The sequence below is a fragment of the Macrosteles quadrilineatus genome, unplaced genomic scaffold (genome assembly GCF_028750875.1).
Source record: "Macrosteles quadrilineatus isolate MER2022 unplaced genomic scaffold, UCM_ALF_1.0 Scaffold_482__1_contigs__length_60286, whole genome shotgun sequence".
Classification (NCBI taxonomy): Eukaryota; Metazoa; Arthropoda; class Insecta; order Hemiptera; family Cicadellidae; genus Macrosteles; species Macrosteles quadrilineatus.
The window spans coordinates 11,448-26,421 of NW_026543075.1; the positions used below are offsets into that span (position 1 = coordinate 11,448).

General features: G+C 38.1%; 1 protein-coding gene across 1 annotated transcript; it reads left to right on the forward strand.

Annotated features, from left to right (window-relative positions):
- The first annotated feature begins 9,794 nt into the window (after positions 1–9,794).
- On the forward strand, positions 9,795–14,840 carry LOC128982542 (uncharacterized). Its single transcript, XM_054401497.1, has 2 exons — positions 9,795–9,933; positions 10,927–14,840. The coding sequence occupies exons 1-2, from the start codon at positions 9,795–9,797 to the stop codon at positions 14,838–14,840; spliced, it is 4,053 nt and encodes a 1,350-aa protein (XP_054257472.1).
- Positions 14,841–14,974: the final 134 nt, after the last annotated feature.

Consider the following 14,974-nt stretch of genomic DNA (forward strand, 5'->3'; position numbering starts at 1 on the left):
TTCCTACTTTGACCTAAGCAGTAGGCTAGGGGATCTGCTTCAACAAAACTCCCCGTCGTGATTTGACATCCATGGCAGTACGACAAGGGGTCTGCCTTAACAAAAGTCCCCGACCTTTAGTTTGTTATTGTGTATTTGGTGTGTTTCGTGTGTTTTTGTGTGTTTCTTGTGTTTTTGTGTGTTTCGTGTGTTTTTGTCCTGTTTTGTGTTACTGTTTGTGGTTCCGACGTTTCCCGGCCTCCCCGTGGCGGAACTGGATATGCCATACAGTTTGTGGCTAACTGACAGGGAAACAAACATTACTTGATCTATTTTCATTAATAAATTTATAAATGTTTACTAACATCTTTTTACTTGAAATAATATAACTTTTAATATAAATAATTGTAAATTAATATGGTTCCTACGTTTCCTGGCCTCCCCGTGGCGGAACTGGATATGCCATACAGTTTGTGGCTAACTGACAGGGAAACAAAACTAACTTAATATATTTTCATAAACTTATACATGAATATTTACGATGAACTATTTACTTAATATAATACTTTACTATTCTCTACTTATCAATCTACTCGAATATTTTGTGAAATGGTTATTACTTCAATATCGATTTTCGCTATTACAACCCCACAAAGAATTTAGAGATGCGGAGAGTGCTTTCTAGACCACTTCTAGGTGTGCTACGGGCTTGAAATTTCCCCGGCTTCTTGGTGATGGCCTCTCACCCCTTCCTAAATTTCTGAATGACGACTAACAGCTAGGGGGCCTGGGGGCGGAGCCCCCAGCGAGCCAAAGGCGAGTCTAATTAAATATACAGCCGCATGTGTAACTCACTGACTGACTGATCAGGTATACAAATCCTAACATACTTCTAGAAGAGCTAGGGACGTGAAATTTGGCACGATTATAGGTCTTGGCCCAAAACCACCCAGAAAACTTCTAAAAGTTATAATTTTTTATTTTAACCCCCCAAAATAATTCAAAATGGCGGATTTTTTATAAGTACGAAAAAGAGGTTTTTTTAAAACGTTTGTTGTGATTAAACCGTTGGTCTAATCAAAAAACGGAGAACACTTACAGTATTTAGAATTAAATTAGCTACAATTTAGTAACGTAATGTTTTTTTCCATCTCCACTCCTTCGCCCTTATATTTAGCTCTAAACATCAACTTTTGGTATTTTCCCTCATGTTTTTTTTTCTATCGTCTGTTGGGGCTCAACCGTAGGCTTGATCAAGAAACGGAGAGCACCTACGTTCCTTTATTTTTGACTATCTACAACTTTGTAATTTAATATTTTTTCCCATCTTCACTCCTTCACCCCCAAATTCACGCTTAAACTTGGAATTTTTCCTTTTTTCCCTGTTTTGGGGGGGGGATGGCTGCTCTGGAGTAGGTTAAAAAACGTTTTGGGCATGTTTGACCCAAGACTTATTTTTACATATGTCTAAAGTTTATTCTTAACCGATTGTGGAATTTTTAATCACTCTTCTCAAGCCTCAAAATAGGGGGGGATTATTTTAGTTTTTAAAAAATCCCGATTTTTAAGTTTTCCTTCAATTTAAAATTACACAAACGTAAGATTATATAAAATCTAACTAATTTTTTTTATACAAATTTTCATAGTGTACATTTTGTTCCATTGCGCCTTTCACGTATCTTCCCTCCAAACCCCTCTAAAAACACCATTTTGATAGTTGTGTCCTTAGAATTTAAGGATAAGCCCACTTACCCACTCATATTATTAGAGCTAGAACTTTGAAATATGTTAGTGGCGACAACCAAAATCATGTTACCCCCTTTAACTCCATGGATTATACATTTATTGTTACTAGAGGTCGTCCAGTGGTCGAAACTCGACCAAAAATATGTAATGTACAGACTCTCTATTTTCACCCCACACTGTAAATAAAACATGTGATTGGAGTTTCTTCCCTTTGTTTTGATTTTCTGTTTATATTTAGTTGTTATTTCGTCACCAGCATGGCAACAGATAAGATCCATGTTAATTTTTTCAAAATTTTAAACTCATTTTTTGTGATTATTTTTGAGCCTATTTTAATTTATAAAGGTATTCTGCACATCTACAGGAAAATATATTTCCAACAGTATGCGTAGATTTTCCCTGCGATGCACACGAGCTGAGAAAAAAGGTTTTAAAGAAACATGCTTGCCTATTAATATATAGATAGATACTTATTTAACTAAAATAAGCTTTACAGTTAATTAAGCATCTTAAAAGAACACGACAAAAACACGCTTTTTTACACGGCTATAACAAAAAAACTGTAAGAGTTAGCAAAGATTTGAAATGATTGCAATCTAAAATTTAAGAGGCGGGCATTAGATTTTCTACAAAATCCTTTACGGCGTTTTCCAAGAGTCACACCCCTTCACCTAAAAAAACTCTAAAAAAACAACAAAATTGGTAAATTAGTTTCAAGTTTTCAAAGGTTTTATTTTTTCCTTACCTAAGAATTTTTTTATCTAATATTATTAATGCTTTGTACTCTTCTTTGTTTGCCTTAAATTTCAACCACTACATGTTTTTTCGTAGCTTTACCCCCAAAATTTAAGTTTAATGTCAAAATTTGGTGCTCTAACAGTTTTCCATGTTATAAGCTTAAAAGTGGCTGACTTCAGTGATAGTTTTTCAACCATTTAGAAACACGATTACCAAGTTACACCAAGTTACGGGGTAATGACAACTTTGTTAAACGGCTATAACTAAAAAAAAAAACACTGCAAGGGATGCCTTTTCATGGTCAGGAATTAAATTTCCTACAAAACTCTATTAAACTCTATTATGCGCATTGTAAAATATTACTCATTTGTAAAAGTAAAAAATGCAGCAAACAAGCATGTTAGACCCATTCTAGTTATTTAGTTTATTAAACGTAGCTTATCATTATTAACTAGTTTATGTTTTGAATACCTCTATTTCTGCGTAACTTAAACGAATTGGTGAATTAATTGTATCTCGTATTTCTCATTGTGTAGCAATTTTCCGTTACGAATGACTGTACATTTCACCTAGTTATCAATATCAAAAATTGTACGTTAAAGACCGTAGACCATGTGAAATAATAAAATGCTTAAGCAATATTATCAAACTATTTAGTACACGTACGTGCATGGTTAAAAAAAAACTGTTACTAAACTATTGAATACCTCTATTCCTGTGTAATTATAATTAAAGTTGATGGATTAATATTGTATAGTACTAAGGGACCGAACATTCCTCTTGGTGTTTAATTTGCAGTGGACGTTAAAAAACACATAGGCTTTCATATGTCCTTGATATTATAAAATACAGTCTAAAATATGTAGCGAAACAAATTGCCGTTAGACGCATCGTACTGTTTTGTTTTAGGCCTAATACGGTGTTAAGTTTATTCAAAACTAATGAATTCCACTGGTTAATCTACTCTTAGGAATGAGTTATTGTTAAAATAAAACGGCGTAATAAATAGTAAAAACTCAAATAAACACTCCAAAAGTGGTTTTCTGCTGTATAATGTAGTTTCAAAGGCTGAATTTAAGACAAAAAATGGCATAGCCTTTTCTTTATGCTGTTGAGTTTAAGCAATATTGTCAAACTATTTGCTCGAGTGTGATTATAAAAATGTTAATTACGAACTATTAAACTACGCTAAACCTATTTAGCGATAGTATGCGGAAATGTATCATCATAATTTGTTTAAATTTTTTCTCATAAGCTCATATTGAAATAGTTTATATTTACAATTCAACCTAACTGAACTCATAGCAATCATCAAAATAGCAAAACTCATATGATAAACTTAAGCAGGAATCAAAAGTTATGTACCATTCGACATTAAATATTTCTTGACAAAAGAAAACTCTTTACGGTCTTATCAATATTAAATGTGTTCGGATTTCAAAACTGTTGAACACAACCGTCACAAAAATCATCTTGCTTTTAGCTTTAAAATAGCTGAGAACTTAACCAATTCAGTCTATTTAGTGTCAATATTTGTCGAAAGTATTGTATTTTTATGAGCTAGGCTAGGTTTAAAATACCTAACTTATTCTATTATGTATTAGTGTAAATTAAGGGTATTAGATATTATTTCATCGAAATAAAATAATATGTTATACTGCGTATTCATTCATGTTGCTAGCCAGACGCCGTCGACGTCATACCCCCACCACGGAGGAGGAGTGGGGACGCTTTCTCTTCGCCGCGACGCCGCCACCGAGCTCATTCGCTGTTCAGACAGGCACTGCATCGTACCGTTGTATTCTGCTCTTCGTCCCTTCATTTCAAACTGCATAGTTGTTCACAATTTTTGCTGACTACTATCGTTTTAGTTGTCAGTGATCTTTAATTGTTGTGATTTGTGGTTTTAGTTTCGTTTTCGCCTAGTTGTAGTCAGAAGTTTTGTTTGTTCGCTGGCTACTTTCCATATTAGTAGTCTGTGAGTCTTTTTATAGCTTTTAGGTATTGACATTGGTATTAAGTGGTTTTAGTTTAGAATCCACTTTCGTTTTTTTATTATTATTTAGTTTTAGTTGTTGGTTAGGGTAATTTTTGTTTGCTGGCTACAGTTATTGTCAGTGAATAATTTTAATTTTAGTTTTTGGTTAGGGTGATATTCTTTTACTGGCTACTTTCACAGCCAGTGAATAATTTTAATTTTAGGTTTTGGTTAGGGTGATATTCTTTTACTGGCTACTTTCACAGTCAGTGAATAGTTTAATTTTAGTTTTTGGTTAGGGTAATATTCTTTTACTGGCTACTTTCACAGTCAGTGAATAGTTTAATTTTAATTTTTGGTTAGGGTAATATTCGTTTCCTGGCTACTTTCATAGTCAGTGAACCGTTTAATTTTAGTTTTTTAGGGTAATAGTATTAACAAGTCTACTTTATTGAAATACTGCGTGGTTTTGGTTATTCTTTTTAGGGTTGGGTAAATTTTCTGGCTTATCTTTCGTCAGTTAATCCAAACAGTTACGTTCTAAGTAGTTTGTCGAACTAGGTTTTGCTAAGTTTTGTTTATTATTCTGATAATATACGATGGCATTCAGCTGTGTCGTTAGTGGTTCGTTTAACCAGAGTGATCGTCAGCGATTCACTTATAGTAGGAATGCTCAATGTGTGGCTAATTCTGCCTGCGCACTGGCTTGGAAGTTTCTTGGCAAAGATTTCTCGACTTCAGCCATTGATACAATTTTAATTAGCGGAGATGCTTTATACAGATCTCTTCGCAGCGAGGATTGTGTTGGTGGTAATCGATTTTTGTTTCCTGACGAACTTCCAAGTGAGTTTGTTGTGGCAGATCATCAAGTTGCCATTGCAGAAATAAAGTATGTGTACGATGCACTGTACCCGCTTACTCGCGATCTTTTGGACGTTAGTATCTTTGAACTTTCTTGTGAGTTGGAAGTACTAATGCTGAATAAGTCCAATCAATTGGGGTTTTTATTCACTGGATTGAATGTAACGGTCGGGTTTTGGAGATGTCAAAACCGTCTGTTTTTATTTGATCCACATGCTGTGAATGAAGAGCGCCAACATGATTTTCTCAACGACTCTAACAACTTGGCAAGACTATTTACCTGTGAAAGTTACTACTCTTTGGCGTCATTGTTACTGTGCAATACAGTTTTTGATTATAATGTACGGCAGTTTTCTATCACACAGATTTCGTTTTGTTTGGTCGATGGACCACTTTCAGCCAATCTAAGCGTGTTGCACCTTTCGCAATGTCCCAGTCCTGATTTCCTCAATGAATGCACACACGATCCCGATCCTCACTGTCCAAGTCCTGACTTCTTTAACGATTCTGTAAATAGACCCATTCCAGAGTGTCACAGTCCCGATCCCAAACTGACATCCCTCTACCCAATTGTGGTAATATCACCTCTAAGAAAAATAAAATCCCTTCCTGAGCTCAATACTACTGTTAATGTTGGTGGACGGCCAAAAAAATTAAAACGTGGTCGCCCCAAAAATCTTTCCACCACTAGAGAGGAACAAGTACAAGCAGCTAAAAAGAAGTACGCGGAAACTCATAAGGAAAAAAATCTATCCGATTCTCAGCGTTACCGGGAAAATAATCCCGAGAAAAGGAAGGAGACTGCAAAACGTTACAGTCAAACACACCCCGAAGTCCACAGGGAAGCTGTACAGCGGTACAGCCAAACAAATCCTGAGGTTAATAGGGAGGCTGTTGGACGATACAGTCAACATAATCCAGATGCCTCTCGGCAAAGAGTTAGCATTTTTCGGCTAAAAAATCCTATGCTTTCTGAGCTTCGTCATTTACCAGCTGCACTTGCTAGACATATTTCTCATGACGGTCCTATGGGGTCTTGGCAAGGGGAGCTATTGGACAATATTCCTGCTTTTAATCTGAAAAAAGTTAGTCTGTGGGATAATTGTATTTTCAAGTGTACTTACTGTGGTGCTCGACTTTTTGAAGAGGAAAAGTGTAGGAAGAAGTGGTGTTGTGGTCAAGGGGCAAACAACGTTCTTAACCTACAGCCTCTCCAAGAATCGTTTTACTCAGATCGCCGTTTTCTCGATAGGGCTCGTGCTTACAACGACCTGTTTGCGTTTTGTGCATTGGAAGTATCCGGTGGGTACAGGCACCCAAGTGGTCTTTCTTTTTTCAAAATTGAAGGGAGAATGTATCACCAGGTTTACAGTCTGTCTGACCCTGGTCAAAAGTTTACAACTAAAGCTGGAGACATTCAGTTTGTAAACCGGTCTCGTCTGTACCTCGATGACGGCGAAGAACGTCGAAATATTGCCTTGGGTAGATCGCTTGATGGTAATGTTATCGACTCTATTACTCAGTTTCTATCACAAGTAAATCCATACGTTGTTCATTATCGGCGTTTGGGCAGTGAACCAGCTGTCAACGCTCACTTGGATTTCCAAGTAACAAGTCGATCTACCCATGGTCCTGTTTTAGGTGACAGGCACACAGGCGTTGAGGTGCACGCAGTTCTAAGCACCGAGGAAACTGTTTACGAGCCTCGCAAGCTAACTATATGGAAAAATGGATCTGGAAGACCAACTTCAATAAATTTGTTCAGCCCTCTCATGGAACCATTTCAATATCCTCTGCTCTATCCACATGGCACTTTGGGCTGGCACATAGGACGCCTGAACAATTTTAATAACAAATTGTCTCAGTACGATTATTCACGTTGTCTTTTACTATCAGATCCCCGGTTTTCACATCTCGGCCGGCTGTCCCAAGCTTGGCAGGTGGAAATGTATGCAAGATACGAGGATGAAAGGCTTAATTTCATTAAGTTCTCGCAGACTAAGTCGGCAGAAAATGCCATGAGGATAGGGCCGTTGGATGAAGTTGAGGCGGTGAATCGTGGCGGACGTCAAGTGGTGAACGATATTAACAATGATGAAACTGTTCAAGGGGAGGGTGGAATACAAGCTGGTAAAGTTTACCTCCCAAGTTCATTCACAGGGGGGCCGAGGTATATGAAATTACGTTACGAAAATGCTATGGCTTTAGTATCTCGCCTCGGCTTTCCTACGTTTTTCCTTACATTTACCTACAGTGCAACTTGGGAGGAAAACAAAAAGGCTTGCCCTCGAAGCAGCGGTCGCAGTGATCCCAGCACCGCCTGCAGAGTGTTCTACATCAAACTTCTGGAACTCCTCCGAGATCTACGCAGCGGAGCTATGTTCGGTCGTTCTGTTTACATAGTCCACGTCATCGAGATGCAGATGCGGGGTCTTCCACATGCCCACATCGTGTTTAAAATCGAAGGCGATGGCCCTGTTCAGGCTGCTGACATAGACTCCCTCATTCGCGCTGATATTCCATCTCCGGAGGAGGCAGGAGGTCGATTAAGGGCGTTGGTTCTGCGGCACATGATTCACGGGCCTTGTGGTACAGATCACAGAACCGACTTCCCTTGCTGGGACACCGACAAAGGTAGCTGCTCTAAATTCTTCCCCAAACCTCCCTGTGAATCAACCCATGTAGACGAGAGGGGTTTTGTAAAATATCGGCGTGATTATGGTTGTTCCGTATTCAAGCATCTACGCAACCAGGTGAATCCAGACTTCATTCATATTTTGTTCTGACCCTTGCCCTGTCACGTGATGTCTGGCAATTTCCCCCATTCCTCATGTACTCTTCAACCCGGCATCATGTTCTCGCCATTTTCCCTAGTTTTGTATTATAATATTCCCCTACTCTATTTGTGGCATATAAATTGAACTTATATTATCGTATGTTTATCTTATGTATTTATTTGTGACACACCTAACAAAAAAGTGAACTGAATAGTTAAAAACTGTATTCAAACTGTTCTTGGTGCAACTACCGGTCGCGTACGCGAAAGCTGGCCAGCAAACATCAAGTGCGTCAACGGTCTACTAGACATCACTTCAGTAAAAAGGAAGGTACCAAATCACATTTCTTCCTATTTAAAAGTTTATTATTTTGTGCTCACAGTGTGTCTCTAAAGCTGATCTTAACATAATATATCTCACATCCCTCATTTTTTATACAGTCCACCATATCGAAGTTTACCCCCCATTCGCTGGTCCTGTCGAGCCGGACTACATTTGCCAATTAAAATATAATTACTACAGTACAATAATTTATTTCTCAAATGAATGTTTATGATCAGTGTCACATCCCTAACTGGTAATATTTTGTCTTGTGAAACATTATTACGAACAATTTTAATGTCCATTCCTGTTTCATACCAGACAATTATTTTCATGTTCAATTTTGTCACTGCCACCTAAATCACGTCAAGTTAGGCCTACCTAGTTTGTCTTGAAATAAATCAAGCGTAGAAAATTTGTAGGATTGAATATTTATTCACATCTCATCCATAAAATCCTTTTAAATAATAAGGTCTCACAATCAATTCAGTCTTATTATTTGGGTTTATAAATAAAACTGCAAAGTTAGTTAGTAGTTATTTCCCTGAAATATTCTATCCCATTGTCCGCCATTTTGCAACAACGTTCTGTCCTTTGCGATACACCTTGGTAGTTGGTAGTTCTCAACTTCGCCAACAGATCGCTCTGCGCTACATGGCAACCAATAACCTGCAAGATTAGTGAAACGGTGGAACTGAGGACGAACCAATCACCTGTCTGCTATTAAACTGAAAACTCAACTCATCAAAACTCTGTTCATCTACATCAGCTGTTTGTTTAAATATAACCCGATATTGAATTGAAACATATCAACATAACCTGCAAGTTTGTTTATGTTGTTGAAAAATGAAGACATTATTTATTTAATCAAATACTAATTGAAAAGGGTCCTGAACTGGAGAAAACTGGTAATTATTGTTATTGCTATGCTCTCTTTATTCATTATTGTAAATATTATTGTCAAACAGAGATTATTGGTGATAATAACAAATAGATAATCGACTTCACTTTACTATTGAAGTTGAATTGCAAATTGATTTATGCACTTCAGTAGGCCTAGATTTATGAGATCATTATTAATTTAAGATTTTGGGCTATTTTATGAAAACTCATCTATTCTTGTTGTGTGTTATTTAATTTGTTTGTTCATGATGAGATTCACTACCCTACAAAGAAAAGCAAAACTTGTTAAAAACAGGTTTCAGAAAATAAATAAATATTTGTCAAACCAACTTCCTCGAACTGAAGGTCAAGAATTGACTCCTGCTAATATACAGCGTTTACACAATTATAATGAGGAGGTCAGAGATCTATTTACTGACTTTAAAACTTTATTTAATAGAGTTGTGACTGATGACCCTGCTTCTGATTGTGATGAGGAGGAATCATTTTCAATGCATGATGAACTTTCTGACTTGTATGTAGCCCTTATAAGTGACATTAAAGTTCTTTTGCCAGTTGAACCTGTTGTAACACCTACTCCACCTCCAGCTTCTCTGCGCCTGCCTAAATTTGAGTTGCCTAAATTTAGTGGTAACTATGAAGAGTGGGTTAGTTTCTATAATATTTTTGAAGCCTCTGTCAATGCGAATAATTCTGTCTCCCCAGTGAATAAGTTTCAGTATTTGCTTAGTGCCCTGAGTGGTGAGCCCTTAGACTTGGTTAAGAGTCTTAATATTACTCCTGAAAACTATGTGGTAGCCCTTCGACTTCTCAAGGATCGCTATGAAAACAAGAGACGTATTGTCACTCAGCTTGTTACAAAAATTCTGGATTTGTCGCCCATTACTAGTGGTTCGCTTAAGAGCTTACAATCATTTCTCACTGTATATAAGGAAAATACTCAAGCCTTGAAAAACTTAAATCATGACATTACAACTGAAAACACCCTGTTAGTCTTAACACTTTTAAAGAAGATCCCAGCTGATATTAGAAAATCTTTTGAAGACTCTCGCGCCTTAAACAATGAGATCCCTCTTGTTAATGATTTAATGACCTTTCTTGAAATGGAATTCAAACGTTTAGAAGGTGCTAGTATTTGTCTCAATTCACCATCTACCTCAAAGTATTCCACTGGCCAAAAGTGTCCTACAAACATAACTAGGCCTAGTAAGTTTACACGTGAAAGTAAGCCACATTTCACCAACCATACAAAAACTGCTCTTGTCGCCACAACCAACTCTTGTAGATTTTGTCAAGCTGCAGATCACAACATATACAAGTGTCAAGCTTTCCTAGCTAGAAGTGTGAGTGAAAGATCTGAGTTTATTCGCAAGAATAGGATTTGTACAAACTGCCTCGGTTATCTTCATAACACAATCAACTGCCCCTCAAGTAAAGTGTGTCAGATTTGCTCCAAACATCACCATACTCTATTGCATGAGCCCACACGTAGTTCACTTCAGTCACAGTCAAGCTATCAAACTAAGCTGTCTCCTCAAAATAAGACCTACACACCTAATTCATCTTCAAAGAATACAACAACTATTAATCCTACTGCTTCTACAAACGTTAACGCTTTTGTAGGATTGTCTAGTCAACTCAATCCAACTAAAACCACAATCCTTCTTGGTACATGTTTAGTTCATGTCTCTTCACAACATGGTCAACATACTGTACTCCGTGCTGTGCTCGACTCCGCTGCCCAACTTACCCTTATATCAGAGAAAGCTATTCAACTCATCAACGCCCCACGTACTCGACTCCATGATGAAATAAAAGGAATCTCTGGTGCAGTTATTAATTCTAGAGGTATCGTACATGTCAACATGTCTGCGATCAATGGAAATCCTTTGGCTAAAAACCATCCTTGTATGGTTTTGAGTAGTATCACATCACCCCTGCCTCAGATACCAGTTTCACACCAGGTTAAGGAATCTTTGAAACATTTTATCCTAGCCGATCCCTGTTTCGATCAGCCTGGAGAGATAGATTTACTTATCGGTGCAGACTTATTTGCCCTAACCCTCACAGGCGAACAGCATAGATTAGGACAAAATTTACCTCAAGCTCTTGGAACCATTTTTGGTTTTGTTGTGATGGGCCTCGCTCCTGTAGCCTCTGTAGCAGGAAACTCATCAAACACATTTCCCATCTCACTCTTGACAACTCATGATTTGGATCTTCATAATTCACTTCAAAAATTCTGGACACTAGAAGAACCCCCAATACGGATCAAGGCTCAGACTGAGGAAGATACCCTCTGTTTACAACATTTTGAAAACACCCATAGACGTGATGACTCAGGTCGTTACATAATCGAGCTGCCCAAGAAACCAAATCATTCCCCTCTTGGTGAATCTTGTAACAAAGCACAATTGAGACTTAGCTCGATGGAAAGGAAATTCTCTAATCAACCCGAGTTACAAAGGCTCTATTCTGAATTTATGGATGACTACATTGAATCAGGTCATATGACTATTTGTAAAGAACCTCCCACCTCTGAATACTATTATTTGCCTCACCACGGTGTCTTCAAGGAGAATCCCCCGAATTCAAAAATACGTGTTGTTTTTGACGGCAGCGCTAAAACTACTAATGGCATATCATTGAACGACATTCTCATGCCTGGTCCCAAACTTCAAAATGATATCAGTGATGTTTTATTGTATTTTAGATGTCATAAAATTGTATTCACCTGTGACATACGTCAAATGTATCGTCAGATCTTGGTTTCTGATAAGGACAAAAGTTATCAAATGATATACTGGCGTGCTAGTCCAGATGATCCACTCCAAACGTACAAACTCAATACAGTTACATATGGGCTTAATTGTTCCCCTTTTATTGCAATCAAAACCTTGCACCAGCTAGTTTTGGACGAAGGTCAACCATACCCACAAGCTTCTGATATCTTGACCAAGTCTATCTTCTATGATGATATTATAGCTGGAGCTGAAGATCTTGATAAAGCTATGTCAGCTCAAAATGAACTGAAAACATTGCTGTCTAAAGGCGGTTTTGAACTCCGTAAGTGGATCAGTAATGCACCCCAACTCTTGGATCAGATTCCAGTCGAACACAAAGAATCACCAGTGGAGTTGACTGATGGTAGTGAGGCCTTCTACAGTGTATTGGGTTTAAGATGGACCCCAGAGACAGACATGCTCTCATACAAAGTAAAGAATGTTGAAGTAGGCCACTTGCTAACCAAGAGAATGATTCTCTCAACAATCGCTAAACTCTATGATCTCCCAGGATTTCTCACACCTGTAATATTTTGGGCTAAAACACTCATTCAATATCTTTGGACCACAGGTCTAAAATGGGATGATCCAATTCAAGATGAGATAAGAACAAAATGGATTTCCTTTTTAGAAGAACTACCTGTGATCCAAAACCTAAGGATCCCACGTTACATCTTTACCTCAACTCATAAGCTTGCAGAACTTCATGGTTTCAGCGATGCTTCGGAGAAAGGATATGCTGCAGTAGTCTACCTCCGTGTGATCAACTTATCGAATGATGTTAAAATTAATCTGATAATGGCCAAATCTAAAGTCGCCCCACTAAAAAGAGTATCTCTGCCTCGTCTCGAACTGTGCGGTGCTCACCTACTTGGAAAGCTCCTGCAATACTGTTCAAATCTTCTTTCGTCCCACATTAAGATTGACTCGATGTATGCATGGTGTGACTCTACCATTGTTCTTACATGGATACGCACTCACCCCTATCGCTTAAAAGTTTATGTGGCCAACCGTGTCTCAGAACTACAAGAATTAATTTCTCCTGAATCATGGCATTACGTCAAGTCCCTAGACAACCCAGCAGATTGTGCAACCCGAGGACTCTCCCCATCTCAACTCTTAAGCCACCAATTGTGGTGGAAGGGACCTGAATGGTTATACTTGTCATCAGATCTTTGGCCAAAGCCCGAATTCAGTTTAATCACTGATCAAGACACTCTTGAAGTCAAACCAAATCCCTTGAATGTCCTAGTTAACGTTGAAAAGTTAGAAAATTACAGATTTGATTTACTTGAAAAATTCTCATGCTTTAGAAAACTTGTAAATGTCACTGCTTATGTTCTACGATTCATCCATAATATTTGTGGGAACGCCCGACTAGCTGGACAACTTAGTTATAAAGAGATCTCTTCTGCTAAAATGAATCTCTTCAAACTCATTCAAATTTCATCTTTCAAGGATGACATCACAGCTCTGAAAAAGGGCACTCAGTGCAGCTTAAGACTGGCTCGGTTATCACCTTACATTGACGATAACGGTTTGGTAAGAGTAGGCGGTAGGTTGAAACATTCGAACCTTACTCAAGATGCCAAATACCCAATCCTGTTACCTAAATCTCATAATGTTGTAAAACTGTTGGTCATGCACTATCATCTCAAATATTTACACGCAGGCCCTCAGTTGCTGCAATCGATCCTCACTCAAGAAGTATGGATATTATCTGCTCGTAGTGTAATCAGATCTGTAATCTTTAAATGTCAAAGATGTTTTAAGTTGAAACCTACAAATCAACCTCCACTTATGGGAGACTTACCCGAAACTCGACTACGGCCTGTAAGACCATTCTATCATACTGGCATGGATTATAGCGGTCACTTTGAAGTGAAAGTACACACCACTAGGAATTCTCAAAAGCTTAAGTCATACCTCTGCCTATTTGTTTGCTTTACCACAAAAGCGGTGCACTTGGAAGTTGTAACTGATCTCTCAGTGGACTCATTCATTGCTGCTCTTAAAAGATTTGTTTCTCGTCGTGGACTTTGTGCTCACCTATACTCTGATTGTGGAACAAACTATGTCGGTGCCTCCAAGCAACTGAATAAGACCTTCCAGAATTTCATTGATGAAAGGAATACTCAAGATGCTCTCACTAACTTCGCCCTCGATCATTCAATTAATTTTCATTTCCAACCACCAGCCGCGCCTCACCAAGGAGGCCTTTGGGAGAGTGCCATAAAGAGCTCAAAGTACCATCTCAAGAGAGTAATTGGAGATCAAATTCTAACACTAATGGAGCTGATAACTCTTGTCACGCAGGTGGAAGCAGTATTGAACTCTCGTCCACTAACAGCTCTATCAGCAGATCCATCTGACATCACAGCACTCACCCCAGGTCATTTTCTCATCGGGACATCTCTTGTTGCAGTACCTGAAGTAAATGTATCCGATATTCCTGACAATCGACTAAAGCATTGGCAAACAGTTCAGGCTCTACATCAACGCTTCTGGAGAAGGTGGCACCAAGAGTATTTGCACCAGCTTCAACAAAGGAAAAAGTGGATAAAGCCAAACAAGAATCTTGAAGTAGGCGATTTAGTCATTATCCATGACCCAAAAACACCACCACTTCTCTGGCCTCTTGGTCGCATTGTGAAGACATCACCTGGAGCAGATGGCATCGTTCGAGTTGTCTCCATCAAGACTTCGAGAGGAATTTTCTGTCGCCCTGCTACCAAGGTGTACCCGCTCCCCTAATCACAAAACATTTCTATTCAATGTCCTATTTCATGTTTATTTATATTTATAATTATCATATTTATCATATCTTATAATTAGGTGTGTCATCATTATCTATTGTGTATATATATCTACATTGTATTACTTGTGCC